We start from the raw sequence: 18,432 nt of genomic DNA, 5'->3' as shown, positions 1-18,432 counted from the left end.
AGCCTCTGCTTCCCGGCAGGAGACTGCCGACAAGGTGCTGGAGGTCCTCGGCGCGGCCGAGCCCTCCCAGCTGCCCCACGCAGTGTGCAGCCCGGCCATGAGGAACGCCAGCGCCGCCGGCGCCTTCGCCCTGCTGGACCGGCTGGAGGCGGCCGTGCCCTCCGTGGCCGTGTCCCTCTCCAAGGCGGCTGTGGCGCTGCGGATGGGCAGCCTGCAGCAGTACAAGCAGCACATGGACCGCCATGCAGAGGTAGGGGGCGGGCGGGGGCGGGGCGAGGGCGGGGCAAGGGCGGGCAGGCTGGGACAGGGGGAGGGGTCTCGTCAGAATGCACACAGCATGGTACCCAGCCTGTCCAAGGGTCGTCCTCGATTGGGTTTGCATCGTCTGTCGCCCTGTAGCCGGTGTACGGGTGTACTGGGAGCGAGCCGCCAAGTTTAAACACCAGCTGAGAAAGGGCAGGTCTAGCACAGCTAGTTAGACCTACCCTGCATGGCCCTGGGAGGTGGGGGAGTACCTGGCGAGGGCCTATCTGAACACGGGGAGAACATGCAGACTCCACCAATGCAGAAAGTCACCCTTAGCGGAGCTGAGCTGTAACCCAGGGCCCCAGACTCGTGAGGCAAGAGGGTTCCCGGCCCTGGTGCAGGAGGACCCCACATCTGCTGGGTTCTGTTCTGGGTTCAGCCAAGCCCTCAGTTACACTACTGAACCCTTAACTGGCTTAAGAGTCAAACTAATTTTGATCAGTTTCTGCTCAAAATCTTGGAATTTTCTGTTCCTTTTCAAATGCAATGGTTCACTGGCACTTCCCCCCAGCATGTTTTAAGAGCTGAAAACCGTGCAGCACCTCGTTAGGCGCAGGAGGCTTCAGTGCGGTAGTGAAGGGCAGCCGGTCTGTGGCCCGGGCCCAGCGGAGCCCCCCACTGGAGTACGGCTCGTCTCCCGCTAGATGCTGCAGGTGTACGGATTCCTGGAGGAGCCGAGGCTGCTGCTGCTGCGGCGCGCCGGGGGGGCCGTGGCGCCGACCGAGCTGGCGCTCTGGCTGAGGGACACGCAGGAGGGGCTGCTGGTGGCGGCCGCCGTGGCGCTGCACGAGAACGGCAAGGTGAAGCTGGAGGAGGCCGACGCGTTCTTCCAGGTGCGTCCCCCCCCGTCCTGCTTCCCGGCGGCGCCCGGCAGGGCTAGTGCCACTCCGGTACAGGGTGGTGATGGCAGCGTAGCGCCAGCAGGCCCCTGTACTGCTGTTCATGCGTATGGAGGCCCACCTGAGAACACGCAGACTCCCCACAGATAGTCACCTTAAACTGGGCTCTCGCCCAGTGCCCTGGAGCCGTGAGGCTGAAGGGTTCCCAGCCCTGGTTAACAGCGCAGTGAATGTTTCCGCCGTTTCCTTCGCTTTCAGTCTTCATGTGCTTTCAGTGCCTGTTGGGGCTTGCCACACACGTGTGGGAGATTGCAAACGTCCTGAGTGTATGGTGTGCTGGTGCGAGGATGGCCTACAGTAGATGTGAAGGGGTAATTGGTGTATCTGTTGAACTTGAGAAATGGTCAAATGTGAGGTTGGATGTCGGATCGTCGAGGACTGGGGCAGTAAGGGGCCGTGGCTCAGGGGAGGACAGTTTCAGGTGGCTGACCGCTGGGTCCGTCTCTCCTGGTGGCCGTTAAGGAGCTGTGCAAGGAGAGCAGGAACGAGGAGAGCGGGCCGCAGCTCCTGGTGGACTTCTGGGAAGCCCTGGTGGTGGCGTCAGCCCAGGAAGCAGTGATTCAGGACCTCCTGTTCAGGCTGGCCTCGGTGTACATCGACCGCGTCGCCAGGAGGGAGAGGTGCAGCACCAAGCCCCTGAAGACCGCCGAGGACCTGGTGAGCAGCTGCAGGGCCGCGCGCCGTTGCGTTGCGTGCGTCACGAAAAAACGAAACCCCGTTTTATGCCCCTCCTCCCCTCCCCTTTTCATTCCTGCAGATCAGTTCCTGTCCCCACTACGGCTTGCTTTTCCCATGGGTGAGCATCGTCGCACCGGCCCGGTTCGACATCGCCCACGACTACCAGGAAGATCTGCAGAAGTTACAGGCGAGTCTTGAGGACGGGTGTCGCTGCGGCCTGTTTGTGCCCGGCGTGGTCTCGATCTTGTGCTTTGAGCTCCTCTCTGAAACCTTTCCCCTCTCGACTGGCCCCTGCAGTCTCTGCTGTGCGGCCCCTCCCTGGGCGGCTCCTCTGTGTTGCCCCTGCTGGAGCAGCTCTCCGACGGCGAGGGCGCCGGGCTCAGCGTGCACCTGCTATGCGCCACCAAGCTGGGCCAGCACGAGAGCTGCATCGACAAGCTCCTGGACAGCTGCCCAGAGGCCATCGTGGCCTACGCCCACCAGGAACTGCAGAGCGAGAAAACGGTTCGTATTGATCACGGCGCGCAGGGCCAGCAGGAACGTTCTCGCCCAGAGTTCCAGTACCTTACTGAGGCTGGCTGCACCCAAACGACTGGAGTGTTATCTGGAAATAAGGAAAAGATTTGCCCTGTATCCCATGTAGGCCCAGTGCAAGGAAGAGGGTCTGTATAATTCATTTACAGCAGTCCGGTGGCAGTAATCTGTTCACACAGGGGAAAAAAAAGAAAGTTGCGTTCTCAGTTCTGTTTGATGCACATTAACGGTTTAATTGCATTCTTCAGTTAAGTCAATTAAGTGGGAGAAATTCTCATGCTTGCTGGAGTGTTATCTTGGAAATGAGGCAAACATACTCTCTGTATTCCCTGGAGGCTGAGTGCTGGGAAGAGGATCTGTATAATTCATTTATAGCACTGTGGAGGTGGTAGTCTTCGCACAGGGAGAAAAAAAAAAATTATATTTGATGCACCCAGCCACCAAATCAACTTAATTGAATCCTTCAGTTAAGTGAGTTACATACAGTAGGAGGAATTCACATTCTTGCTAGAGCTCTGCTCATTGATGGGTGAAGGTAACAGAGTTCCACGCTGGACAGTCCTGAATTGTGCTCCCCTCTTGTAGGTGCTCTGGTGGCAGAAGCTCCTGCCCGAGCTGTGCCGGAGAAGCAGGTCCTGTGGGGCTGCAGGCGCGGTGTTGCTGTCTGCGCTGAGAGGTCAGGCTGGCTCCGTTTCTGCACGAGCAGGCGTGACATTTACACCTGCCTGCGGTACGCTGCGCTGCGCTGAACACGTGTCCCTCCGCAACAGGGGAATCTCATTTCAGCTCCTCCTTGTCTTGAACAGAGACGCTGCAGGTGGTGTCCAGGGAGCTGGGCCCACTGGAGTTCCTTCAGGTGCTGCCCAGCGACGGCTCAGCGGAGTTCTTCCTGCCCTACCTGCTTGAGTGCAGCCAGAGGGGCTCGGCGGCGTGAGGCTGGCACTATCCTAGGGCTGGAGGAGAGGGCAGAGGGCACGCCATCTTCTCAATCCTCACTGGGCTTCGCCTTCAGTGTTGACGTGGTGAACTCTCCGCAGACCCACTGAAAACGGGCCCTGGATTATGACTGTGAAATGTGGCTGGCTTTGAACTCCTATGCCGTTACGAGCCGCGGGTTTTTCTTTTTTCTCCTCCTTGCCGAGTGACGTTCCAGCTTCTTCTTCGGGGCTTGAAAGCACGGTGTCCTGCGCCTTTCCTTCAGTGGGTCCATACAGGCCTGTCCTGTAACTCGACGTACAGTACCTGGAGTGGGCTGAACAGTTTGTATTTGAGCCACCAGAGGGCAGTGCAGGGAAGTGGCAGCTGGCTTGTGGAATCTAGACAAGGTTATCTGAACAAGGTAATCCAGCCAGCGTCTTGTTTAAAGAGGCAGGAGTTACCCATAACGGATGAATGTTGATTTCCCCAGGAGCACCTAACTCATAGAAGGAATCAGTAACAAATATATCTGAGAGATTGTTTTCTATTTGTGCAGCTATGGGTTTTTTTTTTAAACCTGATGGGTGCGTTAAGGTAGGGAATCCGTGAGTCTTTATCCAGGCACTGCAGTCCAAGAGCAGGTGTTGAGAATACATGATGTGTGCATTCTGAGTACAGTTACTTACTAGATCATATGAGATTTACATTAACGTGTGATAGGCTTTGTACAAAGATCTTAATGTGAAGAGAAATCGTATCTGTTTTTAAAACAGAAGTCTTACACACAATTCCTGGGGGAGCTTTAATTGTTCACAGTAATTAGCAGCATAACTGTAACGCTTCTAACCTGGATGCAGTTAAGTGAAAGATTTGAGTAATCACCAGTAGAAAATACTATTTATATCTTAAGAAAATCCAGTAATTAGGTTAATTGTTTAATCGACTGCTCGTGTTAGAACAAAGACCCAGACAGGGACAGCTGGCCTTCCACCGCTTGAGTGAGACTGCTGGTTTAAGACCTGAGTGGCCAGCACACAAGCTGCAGCTGTAGAGCCTCCGGGGCAGGAACAGAGACCCGTCCAGCGCGCCACTTTCCAGCATCTGGTTCCTCCTGAGCCACCCTGTCCTCTGCCAGCCTGTGCCCATGCCTGCTGCCCACCAGGAAGAGTGCCCACTTTAAACACGAGTGCCAATCAGCTTCTGCAGCGGCGTTACAAAGTACTTTCATAACGGAGGCCTTTCTGGGTAGGAATAAGATACTGCTCACCGTAACACGAAAGTGCACTTCAGTAGTCCAGAAATGTTAAAAGTAATAAATTTTAATACAGTGACCACAGCAACATCGGGGATTTACAATGGGGATTTGAATCCTAAATGTTTCTTTAGCAAGTCCTTCATGCCTTGCAGGGGACCGCGGGGCTCTGCAAATCAAAAAGAGTGTTATTAATCCTCTGTGAAGCTGGAGCGTACAATAATTACAGCATAAAAAAGCACAACTGTCCATTAAACACAGATTGATAAGGCGATGTGATGACGTATACTGTATGATTTTTTTTTACATTTCAGAATCGCTAGTTTTGTTTTTTTCATGGCCACCCCACGCGGAGTGGAGCAGCAAGTTGTTTTTCTGATCTTGGCTTGCAGCTACAACCCCACAACCGCACATGGGGAGCTTAGGAAACACAGCAGAACTCTTCTGCACCCGAGTCTCCCATCCTGCGGCGTCAGCGCTGACTGGAGGAGAACCGGGTCCCTCACTGACCGCACCCCAAGCCTGCAAGTGCCCTGGAGTCCACAGGGGGCGCTGTATCGCTGTATCACAGATTGTACTCAGCCAACTGTGCGGCACCACTTGGGGAATCTCAGTTACAGTCGGCTATTGACATTACCCAGGCTTGAACCCACAGTCAGGCAGTTCAACCTGCGCCCCGGCACCTTTACCAGTTGAGCCAGTGGGGGAGGTAATGTGATTTTAGCACTAATGCACGAATAGAACCCTGTGAAACCACTGCAGAGCCTGATGAACGTTTCTACCACACCCACACTCCCAAACTAAAGCCCAAGGAGAGTCCCCCCCATCCCTGCTTCCTCTCTCACCCCCCTTCTCCAGCACGGTGTAGGTGGCCTCCATGCCCGCGTGGATGTGATCGGTCACGTGACAGTGGATCAGCCAGGTGCCCAGGTACTCGGGCCTCATCTCCACCGTCTGGAAGGTGGCGGGAAACAGGTCGAAGACGTCCGTGCGGTGGGTGCCGCTCAGCTAGACCCAGGGGGACAGAGCGAGAGTCAAACGCCACGTTTCCCAGACGAGACGGACGACTGGCACAAGTCAGAAGGCAGATTTTAATTAAGGATTAAGAGTCCCACAGTGAGACTCGGTCATGGGCACGGGGCTTTCTGTGCAGAGTAGGAGTTTAGCACATTCTTCTGATTATTTGATTAATTGGAAGATAATACAATACTTCTTTTGAAGGGGCTGGTGCTGTGATGTTGTGATAGGACCAGTACTGGGGCCAGTGATGGGTGGGATCTGTGCTGGGCTGGGGCCGGTGTTGTGGTGGGATCTGTGCTGGACGGGGGCCGGTGTTGAGATGGTACCAGTGCTCTGCCAGGCCAGCCTGTGGCAGCGCAGTTACCTTGTAGTCAAAGCTGTGCCCGTGGAAGTGAACCGTGTGCATGTCCACTTCGTTGCCCATTCCCATCAGGTGCCAGTACACGTGGTCTCCCGCGTGCATCGTCAGGCCCTCCACGTTTCCATATATCCTGCCATTCATTGCTGCAAGATACAGGGACGCGTCAGGAAAAACTCAAAATTACGAATCCCACTGGACCCTTCGGGAGCTGAAAGCTGATTTAATCAATTGTCCCAACTAGCAAACTGAAATCGATCAGCCTGTGATTGAGAACTCAGCTGCAACAAATCCTAACAGACCAGGATTGGACTGAGCAGTAGTGTGCATGTTAATTAGAGCCCTGGTCTTGATGACACACACCTGCTCAGTTCATTAACAGTTTCATTAAAATAACAAGCTGCTTGATTCGGACCTGTTCTACACTAAGCCAAGAGATTTTAAATTAAGAAATCTGACAGCTGGAAAGCGAGCTCTCTTCAGTTCAGGACCTGAAAGCAATGGGAAATGATCCTATTTCTAGATCGATCAGGCACACGGAGCTGCTCCGCAGATGTACCGTGCATCTTGTTGCTTTCGATGAACTCCTCGTCGTCTTTGCGCGCCTTCGCTGGCTCCTTCACGTAGGTCTTGATGTTCTCATCCAGGTACCACGACTCGTTCTCGTCGAACACCAGGAAGAGCAGGACGAACTCCTCGATCTGCTTCTTCAGCCCCACCTTCCTCAGGAAGTCCTTCCGGCACACGACGATGGGGCCGATCAGGCCGCTGTACATGTCCTGGAAGGGAGTGACCGCCCAGCGGTCAACAGACTGTGCTTTTCTGGACACCCCACGCAGAGTGCTTTGCCAGTAACTCCCATCCACCAGCGCCAGTGCACAACCCCACCCGGGTGATCATTGGATGAGCCAGTATGCTCCCCGCACACTACCTCTCAGTGTGGAGGAGAACAGAGTGATGAAGCCAGTTCAGAGATGGGGATCATTAGGAGGCCATGACTGGTAAAGGCCAGGGGGGAATTTGGCCAGGACACCGGGGTAAGACCACTTGCAGAGAAACAGCCTGGGATTGTTAATGGCCCCAGAGAGTCGAGACCTCGGGATCAGTGCCTTTTTACAGTATGGTGTCCCCGTCACTATCCTGAGGCATTAGGACCCACACATACTGCAGGGTGAGCGCCCCCTGCTGGCCCCACTAACACCTCTTCCAGCAGCAGCCTTAGTTTTTCCCAGGAGGTCACTCATCCAGGTACTGGCCAGGCTCACACTGCTGAGCTGCAGGGTGATATAACAGCTGGCTAGGAGAAGTGGTTTTGTAAAGTACCTCCTAGTTCAGGGCATGGTTGTCTGCAAGGCAGCGATTCCCGCGGTGCCGTCACCGTGCTGCTGCTTGGGTTACCTTGATGAGGTCCGCTGTGGAGAAGTAGGCTGCGACGCTGCACTCTGCCTCTCCCGGCGCGGGCCCGCCTTTCTTCGGGATGATCCAGGTGTACTCCTGGATCTCACCTGAGACGAGACAGGTCTGCTTTAGCTTTACAGGAAACCCTGTAACCCAGTGAAACACCTCCGCGCAGGACAGGGCTGTGCGAGTCTCAGGGCGGCTTTCTCCCCCCTCGCAGACCCCTGTCCAAGGTGCAGTGGACGAGCCCGGCAGTCTCCCGACCGGGAGCTGGCCCTGGGCCTGCTCCAGTCAGATCCAGACCACGCAGGGCGCGATGGCTGGTCTAGACACGCTGCCTTACCCGGTGCAGTTTCTTTAATCCTGGGACTCTCGGTCTTCACTCCGTGCGCGTGGATGGAAAAATTCCTCCCAGCCATGTTTTTGAACACAATTTTTATCTTGTTGCCAACCTCAGCGTGGATGATAGGACCTTGGGAAAAACAAAAATTTTTTTCATTGTTGCTTCACTGTTGAAGCCGTGAGACCCAGTGAGAGCAAGGTACAAGGCCAAAGCAGCTGCACTGGGTCTCCACCTCCTGCCCGCGCTCTGAGCGACGTTACAATCTCTGTATCCACACCACTCAAGACGCATTCAGACACACATCAGCATTCTCATACAGCCCAGCTGAACGCTCGGTTATTTCCAGAGGTTTTCAGCCTAGGAGTTAAGCTTCAAAGCTGCTAAGTTACTGTGTTGTCCACCACGGACCCATAAGAAATTGATGCTGGACTATATTCTTCATCATTAGTCATTGCAGACCTTCCTGTCTGTACTGAAGATCTCAACTGCATTACACTCCATGCGTTAACATTTCACATCAGCCGGACACACCGACATAAAAGCAACCTTTCCAGCACACACCTAGGATCGCGAGGTGCGTCTCGTCCTCTCCCCTCGTCTTGGGTGTGGTGAAGGTGCGGTCAGTGAATTCCCTGTACAACACCTTCTTGTACTTGGAGCCTATGAACTTGTCCTCCTTGTTAATGAAGGTATTTCCAGGGCTGAGGACAACAAAACAGCAAATTGTAGACTGAAACAATGCTCGTCCGAGAGCAATTTTCTCTTAGCGATAACCTGTGCAGTAGGGATTTTTTGTTATAATAAAACGGAAGATTCATATTCCATGTTCTATACCATTTAATTGATACTGGGTCATTTCTTGACCTCTAGAGCTTTCCTGGAATTATGCAGGCTCGACTGCAAGTCTTCCTACGTTTGTTATCGCTCTTCAGCTGAGGAAGCCCCGCAGGGATCGTCGCTGGGAGCGCAGGAGACACCAGGGTCAGGACTTTACAGAGCTGCACTCTGCACTCTGAGCACTGCAGGGACAGGGGTGCTCAGCTTTCACCAGCTGCGCTGCAAGCTCGCAGCCACAGGGAGGCGCTGTTGCACGCCGAACCAAGGACTTCCGGGCTCGCTCGCAGCCCGGGCTGGGGGGGGCCCGGCCCAAACGGTACCTCTCGTCGTGAAACATGTGCCTCTCCTCCTCCCACGTGCGGTTCGGAGAATAGTCCCATTCCGTCTCCACGGCCGCGATGTAGTACGTTTTGTCGTAGAAGAACGTGAGGTCTTTGCCGCTGTTCCACCAGCTGCATTTCTCCACTGTGTATTTCTCCTTCATCCCGCCTCTGTAGTGGTCCGTGGTCCTGCAGACCACGCCGAACTCCCCTGCGCACAGCGCACAACGGACGGTCAGCCGAGACACGGACTCGTACTGCACGCCCGCGACGGCTTTGCATTTGTTTGGTCATGTATTAAAAGAACATACAGTAATTCAACTCCACGACCTGGCGTTTGCACGCTGTCCTAACAGAATATTACCTGGTTGTAATGTTGTAATTCAAGCCTTCAACAAACAGACTAGTCCTATTTCAATGCAATGTTTTCCTGTTTAAATAAAATAATATGCAAGTGTGGAATTTTTCCTCTGCTGTGGGTGAATGTGATCAGAGCAAGGCTTCAAAGAGCTTCTGTAGTTTCATTTAGCTCCTCGACGGTGTGCACAACCTCTGCTCTCTCTGACAGCTGCTGCTGTGCGTGAGCTGTACAAGGTGAAGTCCGAGAATGTGCACAATGTTGAAAACACAGCACGTCCATATTCAGAACGGAAAGGGAGAAACATTACCTATGGCATCAGGCTGCATGATGAGAGTCTGAGAAATGTGTGGAAAGAGATTAACGACGTCTCTCCTGGTCCCCTTGGTAATGAAGGTGTTGCCGTTGAAAAATATACCGTGCATGTCGACCTCTGACCCCAGGCCATAGAGGTGCCAGGACACCTTGTCTCCTAAACACATTTTCAGTCCTTTCAGGTTGCCATACATATATCCATTGATTGCTGAATTAAAAAAAAGCAAAAAGTTTATCAGAGACATTGGGAGTCATCCATACTACACTTTGTGTAATTAAACAATACTTTCAACAAGAAAGGTTAAACAACAGAGGATCTTCTGTGGCCTGTCCTGTTCTTCTGGATGTGTAGAGATTACTGAACCTGTGAAGACTCACCTTGAAACCTCCTAGTAACCCAACAGCCACGGCATGTCTCTGCAGGTCATTCCACCTCACTATAACCTTCTGTGTGACAAAAGTGACTGAATGACTGAACTTCATTTTCTCCTCTCCCCTGTGTCTCTGGTCTGTAGGATCTGAACTGACCATGTGAGCTGGCATTGTCTCTCCCTTTTCTAACTGTGCTTCAAATCTCCCTCTCAAGACGTATTTGCTCCAGACTAAGAAGATTAAACTTCTCTCATGTGTCAATACCAAACAACGTATCCTTCAAAACTGTTTTCTTTCTGTTCCATGTAAAAATGTTTGAGTTGCAATCTTTTTAAAATCTTATACATGCAGTTGCACCAATGCATTATATACTTTTAGTACAACTGTCCGAACGCGAACCTGGCTGTGATTACTCGACAGGAATCGGGCAACTTAATGCTTGTTTTAAAAAACGTCTCTTCCTGGGTATGCCTGGATATGTGCGTTGCGGTGAATGCATACAAGTGTTTACTGGACACGGCTACACCTCAGTGCGCGAGGACTCAGCTGTCTGGTCAGTGGTCAGTCTGATCCAAACTCACAGTGCATCTTGTTGGACTCATCAAAGTCCGCGTCCTCCTTCTGCACTGTGTCAGGAGCTCCGGCAAACATCTTAATGTTCTCATCCAAATACCAGCTCAGGTTCTCGTCAAACACGGTGGCGAGGAGATGGAATTCTTTGTCGATGTTTTTCTGAAAGATTCAAGAGAAGCTGTAAATATACAGGCATCGTTGTGGCTGCACAGGGGGTCGACTACAGTATGTTAGTCGAGTGTCAAGCTCCTTTCGCCAACTTCCAGGGGTTACTTTCCTGAAAACCACCGCGTTTGGCAAATACCTGAGTGTGAGGGAAAGGTGGGGTTCGTTTCGGACAGCTGCGTTCCATATCTCAACAGCAAACAACTTGTAAATTGCTCCCTTAAAAAACAGCACGTACGCACACGCGAGTTGTAATTAAACATATCGGTGTAAAAACACAGATCAGTAACATTTGATGTCATTTCCCTTAAATTCTGGGATTTCAAAGCAGCGAAGGTGCTGAGCACACTTGAGAGCTCTGAAAGCACGCGCGCGCTTACTGCACGTGGACAAGAGGGAGCTGAGCTATGCGCTGGGTGCTTAAACCTTCTCGCTGGCGGGACCAGGTCTGAGCTCTGGGCCTGTGTGGACCTGGGGGTCTGGATCCCTACCTGTTTGCCTGACTTCAGGGTGTTGCGCTTGCAGACCAGGAGCGGTCCCACCAGCCCGGAGCTGGGGTCTTTCACGGTGTCCACTGCAGAGAAGTAGAGCCAGTTGATGCAGTCGGGGTCATCGGCGGCCGGCCCGCTGTCCAGAGGAACTGTCCACTCGTAGGTCACGTTGGAGCCAGGAAGCACGTGGGCGGCGAAGGAAGGCGTCACGTGACCTGGGAGTGAGACTCATTCCTCACAACACCTTCAACGCTGCACGAACACATTTGCGACTGGCCCAAGGCATTCACACGGCAGAACTACCGGATTTCCACAGTTTCTAGTGGATACCTTTATATATTTTTAAAATATGTCATTATTTACAGGCTGCAGGTCACACTCCAGGCAGACAGCATACCCAAGTGCTGTCTGCGTAGGTTTGCACCCTTCTGCTTAAAACACGCCCCAGTGCACTACAATTTCATTCTCGGTCAAGTGTGAGCAAAACACAGGCTGCATGCTGAAATAGAAAATGAATGTAAGTTTCCTTATTTATGCTGCTTTTCTGTAACCATTTGCTAAAACAAAGCATTGACGCTACATTAAGCACTGCTTATTTCTTACAGCTGGTGTCTGAACAACTGTCAGGTGGTGTTAGTCAGCCAACAGAGGCTCAGTGTTTACTCAAGCCTTCAGAGTGTTCACAGATCAATGCTCTTCCTGCTTGTTTACCTCCAGGAATGGAGTTGTACAAAGTCCCCTCGTTGTCTTTAGTGTACAGCACCCCGTGTGGCTGGATGCTGTAAGGACGGTTGGCCTTGTTCCGGAAAGTCACCCGGATGGTGTCCCCAACTTCAGACCTTATGACGGGACCTGCGAAAGGGACCAGAGTTCAGAGTTCATTCTTAATGAAGGTTTACCAGCACGTGACCTACACTGTATCACAAAAGACTTCCATGGTTTTAATACGGTAGTACTCCTGAAAAAGGAAAGAGATGCAAGCTTCCAGTTGCGTCCTTCCTGGGGAAAGTGGACATTTCAGGAGGCATGAGAGACGTGTAAGCATACAACTATACAACCTCCTGTTCCAGCCTCTGAGGGCATTGCTAAAAAACACCTTTTTTGCTTAAGCAGGGAAGTGGTACCAGCAATAGAATGCCGGTTAGTTTATCTGCAATTAAAAAGTCTATAATAAGAAGGAGGCTTCTCCCTGACTCAACAACAAAGAATGATTGGACCAATTAAGTAAATCAAATATCTAACGGAAAACATTCTCTTCTTAAATTCAAGGCTAACAACCCTGAGCCGTAAAAACCTGATGTTACGGAAACCGCAACAGGATGTTACTGCCCCTGCTGGAAGGCATAACGGGCAAACAGTTATCGACTGAGATACAGAATCAGAAAATATGTTTGCTCCTTTTGTTGTTCTTGTCACACTTCCAAAGTAAAGTGCTTTTCTCCCTCTCTATAGTCACAAAAGATCACGCTGCTTCCCTGTTTTAAGAGTCCATCGCTCTTTAATTACAAAACCCGCAAAACTATTTGCAAAAACATAAATGTCTACATGTGATATTTATGTGCATTACTGTACTGGGCACATGCGGTCTGTGTCAAACATCTGTGCCATTTGTGTCTGACATGCGGTCTTCCTCTAAAAGAGAGAAGCGTGTGGGTCAGTACCCAGAATTCCCAAGTGCTCTTCCTCGGGGGTCCTCTCCTTGCGCTTTGTGAAGCTGTGGTCTGTGTACTCCACGTAGACTGCCTTCTTGTATTTTCCTCCAATCCTGTCGCTCCCAGTTTCAAAGAAGGGCTCCGAATCTCTGGTGAGACAGAGCTTTGGTCAGCACTGGTTTTACTCTGAACAAAAAAAAAACGATCCCGCAGAAGTACAGCAAACTAAGGCTGAAATCGTTCGCGTTACACGATTTGTGTGATTAGCAGACCCGTTTATCCACACAGTAAGTGGATGGAAACATGGATAAACACACAAGTGGCTCTGAAAGTCGAACATGCCCAGGTCTGGGACTATGAAGTGCTGCAGAGCAAAGTGCTGCATCCTGACTGCCAGCAGTCTCCTCTCCTCTGAGAGGTTCAGGCAGGGAGCTGCAGCAGCATGCGGGGGCTGCCAACAAACAAGTACTGGTTTGTTCCAATGCTGAAAGGAAAAGAAAACATTCTGGCTGTGGAGCTTCTTCAGGTGTGAAGGCACCTTCAGGCATGTAAAGAAGGCTCCACAGCCCAAACGCCAGGCCTCCTCTGAGGCCTGAACTGCCCAGATGTCAGAGCCAAACGATTTTTAGGTTGCTGTTTTGGAAATTTCAGATTTAAAACTGAAGAACGGAAGTTGTGGTTTGTTCGGCGCACCTGTCGGATTTTAAGGGGTTTCCTGTGAACTGGTTAATCTGGCTGGGCCCATAATCCCAGATGACCTCTTCGGCCGCGATGTAGTACTGCCGGACTGTTCCTCGGGGTTTGCCAGGGTGGACTTTGGGGAAACAGTTCTTGACTTCAAAAAACGCCTGCATCCCACCTGCGATCGAAAAAGAAATGCTTTTTTTTAAGCGTCACCCCTTCATTTCAGTCCGGAATGATTCATCAAACAACTGGTGTTAAACAGACTCTGGCCGCACGTGACGCACAACGGTCACACTGCCGCCGCTGCACTGCCTGTTGGCCAGGTCTCGCTGGCCGCGAGGATGGCGACTGGCGTTTTCTCCTCCCGCGCGCTGACCTGCTGTGTGCTGCCGGTCAGCTCTAGCCTACTGACACCTCAGCCCTCATGTTACACTCTCAAATGCCAGGCAAGCCATGAGCCAAACAAGGATGTACTGAACAGACCGTGCAGTAATAGTGCCCCTTCTAGCAGGAACCCCTTCCTGGCCCAGCAGCGGCCCAGCGCGGGGAGACGCGGTGTAAGAGGACAGAGGCGCGCCGGGGAGGTCCGTCCACTTTACCTTCCACATGATCGTTGACCTGGCAGCTGAGCAGCCACTTCCCCGGGTTCGCAGGCACCATCTCGGCATTGACGAACGTCGCCGGGAAGAGGCTGACGGTGTCGACGTGGTGTTTCCTCTCCGTCAGGATCTGCCCGTGGAAAAAGGCGGAGTGGACGTCCACCTCGTTGCCCATCCCGAACAGGTGCCAGTGGATCTTGTCCCCCACGCACATCGTCAGGCCCGGCAGGTTCCCATACACGTAGCCATTGATGGCTGGAAGAAAGGAAATGACAACAATGCAGGGGCCAGCAGGGTCGGGAGAGAGAGATGTTACTTCAACCTGCCACTAGAGGCCACTAAAGGACTCTAGAATCACTGTAAATAGACACACTGGGTGATTATTGTGAATTAATGGAATTATTGGTTTACAGGGCCGTTCTCACATGGGTATGATTAAGAATGGTTGGTATATAAAGTGCTAGTTGGTGTTGTAAATAGCAAACTGTGTTTTTCTTTTGTTGGTCTTCCGATGTTCAAAAACACTCCAAGTCTCTATGCGTTTTTAATGTGCTAAAGGCCATTGAGCCAAAAGTAACATGTTGTATCATCCAAACGATGACAGTTTTATTAGATGCATCCCAATATTACTTCACTTTCAATCCAGTGCCCTGCGCTGCAGACTGGTTAAAAAGGCCATTGCCGGGACAGTGTTTCCCTGAAATGGGACAACGTCAGCAGCTGGAAAGGTGTGTCAGGTACCCACAGTGCATCTTGTTGCTCTCCTGAAAGTCTTCGTCTTCTTTGTCCACTTTGTCGGGAGCAGAGCAGTACGTCTGGATGTTGTCATCCAGGTACCAGCTGAGGTTTTCGTCGGACACCGTGAACAACAGCGCGTAGAGGTATGTGGCCGCTCTGTCGCCGAACACGTCCAGCGTGCCTGAAGGGAAGAGCAGAGCCAGAGGGACTGTGACAGCTGACCGATCTGCTTAAAAACCCTCTGGGAACGTCCACACAGTGGACTGAGCGGACCGCAGACCACTCAGTGTGGGGCATGTGGTAAGGCCAGGGGGTGTGGGAGGGTAAGGGTTAGGGTTATGTGCAGAGAAGAGCAGGGACGCCCCAGGAGCTGCAACTCGGGAACAAATCGGAAAATCGGAAAGGCAGAAAGACAGAGACAGAGGGGTATTTAATGAAACACCTTTTTCCATTTGCATTGAAGACGGTATGAGAAATCTGCAGGAAAAGGTCTTTTTCTTAGAGGGGACCACTGAAGGAGAACTCTCTCAGACACTAAGAACGTCACGTTCCACCTTTCGGAGCTGTAATTCCGAGTTTCACCGCTGTTACCTTTTCTGCAGATGATGAGGGGTCCGATGAGGCCGGAGGACACGTCCCTGGGGGCGTCGATGTGCGAGTGGTAGATTCGGGTGAGGCAGTTGGTGTCGTCCTTGGCGGGCGCGTGGGGCGCGGTCATCTCCCACACGTACGTGTAGTTCGCTCCAGGCTGAATGTGGTCGTCCCTTTTGTCCCCGCTGCTGGTGTGGTCAGGGTAAAACGCACCTAAGCAGGAGCCGCAGGAGCAAGAGCAATGAAGGAGTTTCAATCTTTCATTTCAGTCTGGGCTTTATAAAACTCCAGACCTCAAAGCCTGAGCTCCTGGAGGCTTTCTAGGACTTTCTGAACTATGAACTGGCTCATGTCGTGGGGAAGAAAACTGTTAATAAGGCCAGCTGTCGGAACAGCTCCATGACTTTATCAAAGCATGCGAGGTGCCCTCGGAGCAGGAGAAATGAAAGAAGACAGGTAAGCAGGAACGGAAAAGATGCTTTCAAAGACCGAGGACAAACAGAAAAGACAGACTTCTCATCTCACGGTGAGGAAGCACCATCTCGTGCGAGGGCACTACTGCAGCCTCTCCGCTGGGATGTGAACCCACACCTGCCCCGCGCCCCGTCCAGGGCCACGCTGGGGAGAGCGGGGCCCGGGCTCGGCCTGCGGCCCGTACCTTCGTTGTCCTTGGTGTACTTCATGCCGTGGGAGTGGAGGGTGTAGGCCCTCGAGGCGAAGTTCTTCAGATGGATGACCACGGTGTCCCCCTCCTCCGCCGCGATGAGGGGCCCCAGGAAGCCCAGCCACTGCGGCTTCTCCACCTCCTCCCTGTAGGTGGCGCTGGTGTACTGCAGGTAAACGGCTTTCTTGTACACGCTGCCGATGCGGTCCTCCCCACTCCGCAGAAACGTGGCGACGTGCCTGAGACACACCACCGAAACATGAACTGGCTTCATTACTCTGCTCTCCTCCCCACTGAGAGCTGATGTGTGGGGAGTGTTCTGGCGCACTATGGCTGCCGTCGCATCATCCAGGTGGGGCTGCACACTGGTGGTGGTGGAGAGGATCCCCATGACCTGTAAAGCGCTTTGAGTGGAGTGTCCAGAAAAGCGCTATATAAGTGTAAGCAATTATTATTATTATTATTATTATTATTATTATTATTATTGATCGACAGATTGACCGACCGACTGGTTGACTGATTCATTGGTCGGTTTTATCATTTCATGCCGGGCCACCTGCTGCTTCAAGCTCAAATGAAGGCAGCCGTGCAGTAATACAAACCACTGATTTTCTATTTTTACCTCCAGCTCCGTACCTGTGCATAATTAAAAACTTGAATTTCTTAACATTACAAACCTGACCATGAGTCACTCTCTCACATGAACAGGCCGTAGTGCATCTTAATTTAATTTACTTTAACTGAAACAGGCAGGATAATGTCCCGCAGGGTCTTTTTAGATCAGTTTAGTATTATACACACAAGTTCTTTATCATTATTATTCTATTTGCAACTTTCTGTTTTTTTACTTTTCTAATTCCTCTCAGACATCTTCAATAATCGCTTTGTATTTACGATCGCAAGTGGCGCTTTAATTTTTTTTAATTCATATTCCAAAAGAAACAAACTCTACATTGCAAAATATAGCGAACAAGAAGCCCGTTTTTAAGAAAATGTTTTTCCTTCCACAATAAACGTATTTTTCACTCCGGTTTCAACAACACTCACCACAAGGCAAAACACCGGCGAAAGATCTGTTGTGCAAGCCGTAGAACAACATTCTTCCCAAAATACTTTTTGTTATCTCTTATAATTTTTGATTGAAAGAGAGCTACAAATTTAAAAACTACAAACTTGAGGAGTCGACTCTATATAGGTCTATGTAGGGAACGCCCCGTTTGTAACTTTTCGGATAAAATATCTCCACACTCATTTACACCATCCCAAGATTCCCCGAAGAAATGTTGCCCCTACAAATGCCCCCCCAGTCCGACACAGGGGTTACTCAGAGGCCAGTCTTTGCCAGGCGAAAGGTCTGCGCAAACAACCGAGGTCGCTTCGCTGTTGCTCAAAGCCGCGCAATAATACGATTGTCCGACGCGTCGCGTTTCCTTTAGCCTGGTGCGTTGTGCTAACATGCTTTATTAACCCCTGCCCCGCTGGCTGGTTTAAAACGGTGTCAGGCTGGCGCCCGATGAAGTTTGCATCTTAATTATTGTTTCCTCACACAACGGGGCTCATTTCTACACTATTACGTCCTATATCGAAGCTACTGTACGCAGCGACGACAATTTCTATACAACGTGATAACAGGCTCCGAGACTGGAGGAGTCATCACAGTACCTTGTTTAAGGGGAGTTTGTCCTGGCTATGTCGGAGAAGCAGCTCTGAGGCAGTGTGTGTGTGTCACAAGCTCAAAGCAGAGCTGAAACCTGTAGCTGGAAGTTTTGCCCTTACGAATGAGGTAAAAGGCAGAGCTGTACAGACCCCAGGCACGACCACACCAGAAAGGATCAAGGGTGCTCATTGTAATATGGCACGGCACAACATACCGTTTTACTTTAGAGCTCTGGTGATTTTTATTGTACTAGAACCTCTGACATCTGTCGTAAAATGAGAATACGGTGACTATGGCTACTGTCACTTCTCGGATTAAAATAAATTCTCCCACTTTTATATGTACACACTGAAGGAAACAACCAAACACGTATGCCATTTACAGTATTTAATAAGTAATGACCTTTAAATCAATTGTCTAATAATGCCTCTGAAGTTTATTGTAAGAGAGACCAGGAAACCATGTTAAAGAGATTTTTTTTTTATAAATACGACATGCATACTTACTCATCCTCGTTCAAAGACTGGTTGAGAATCAAATTCATTTTACTTGGTGCATAATCCCACTGTACCTCCTTGATGCCTATAAAGTACTCCCTCTGAACTCCACACACCGCTCCGGTTAAGCAGAGCAGCAGGGACAGAACATTCCCCAAGTAGGTCATTCTGCTGAGTGAAGGAACAAGCCTGGGGTGGCATCCGAGGTGCAGC

The 18,432-nt window shown here is 51.2% G+C and overlaps 2 protein-coding genes across 3 annotated transcripts in view; one reads left to right on the top strand and one right to left on the bottom strand.

Moving 5' to 3' along the window:
* hps3 (HPS3 biogenesis of lysosomal organelles complex 2 subunit 1) overlaps window positions 1-4,861 on the top strand; it is a 15,730-nt gene extending 10,869 nt beyond the window's left edge. For both annotated transcript variants that reach the window (XM_088621320.1, XM_088621328.1), the window contains 7 exons: window positions 20-250; window positions 951-1,139; window positions 1,668-1,862; window positions 1,963-2,070; window positions 2,181-2,387; window positions 3,003-3,093; window positions 3,224-4,861. In XM_088621320.1, the coding sequence (XP_088477446.1) occupies window positions 20-250; window positions 951-1,139; window positions 1,668-1,862; window positions 1,963-2,070; window positions 2,181-2,387; window positions 3,003-3,093; window positions 3,224-3,351 (1,149 nt within the window). In that variant the 3' untranslated portion in view covers window positions 3,352-4,861. The remainder of the gene's footprint in view (window positions 1-19; window positions 251-950; window positions 1,140-1,667; window positions 1,863-1,962; window positions 2,071-2,180; window positions 2,388-3,002; window positions 3,094-3,223) is intronic.
* On the bottom strand, window positions 4,635-18,432 carry cp (ceruloplasmin). Its single transcript, XM_088621308.1, has 19 exons — window positions 18,229-18,432; window positions 16,060-16,304; window positions 15,402-15,614; window positions 14,818-14,991; window positions 14,073-14,327; window positions 13,483-13,648; window positions 12,799-12,938; window positions 11,849-11,989; window positions 11,138-11,352; window positions 10,490-10,640; window positions 9,532-9,744; window positions 8,864-9,074; window positions 8,268-8,407; window positions 7,707-7,835; window positions 7,364-7,470; window positions 6,525-6,744; window positions 5,972-6,111; window positions 5,433-5,595; window positions 4,635-4,756 (listed from the first exon to the last, which is right to left on the bottom strand). Exons 1-19 carry the CDS (start codon window positions 18,384-18,386, stop codon window positions 4,686-4,688), a joined length of 3,252 nt encoding a protein of 1,083 aa, XP_088477434.1. The 5' UTR covers window positions 18,387-18,432; the 3' UTR covers window positions 4,635-4,685.

The sequence above is a fragment of the Lepisosteus platostomus genome, chromosome 2 (assembly GCF_059453375.1).
Source record: "Lepisosteus platostomus isolate fLepPlt1 chromosome 2, fLepPlt1.hap1, whole genome shotgun sequence".
NCBI classification, from domain to species: Eukaryota; Metazoa; Chordata; class Actinopteri; order Semionotiformes; family Lepisosteidae; genus Lepisosteus; species Lepisosteus platostomus.
The sequence above is the reverse complement of the archived record's forward strand: the minus strand, read 5'-3'. Positions and strand labels throughout refer to the sequence as shown.

Bases quoted from the DNA above. Each gene is read 5' to 3' on its own strand.
- cp (XM_088621308.1), bottom strand. From the start codon at position 18,386: ATGACCTACTTGGGGAATGTTCTGTCCCTGCTGCTCTGCTTAACCGGA. The intron at 14,992-15,401 runs GTAACAGCGGTG...TCTTCCCTTCAG, and splicing joins CCTCATCATCTGCAGAAAAG to GCACGCTGGACGTGTTCGGC. The intron at 6,112-6,524 runs GTACATCTGCGG...TGTATCTTGCAG, and splicing joins CGAAAGCAACAAGATGCACG to CAATGAATGGCAGGATATAT.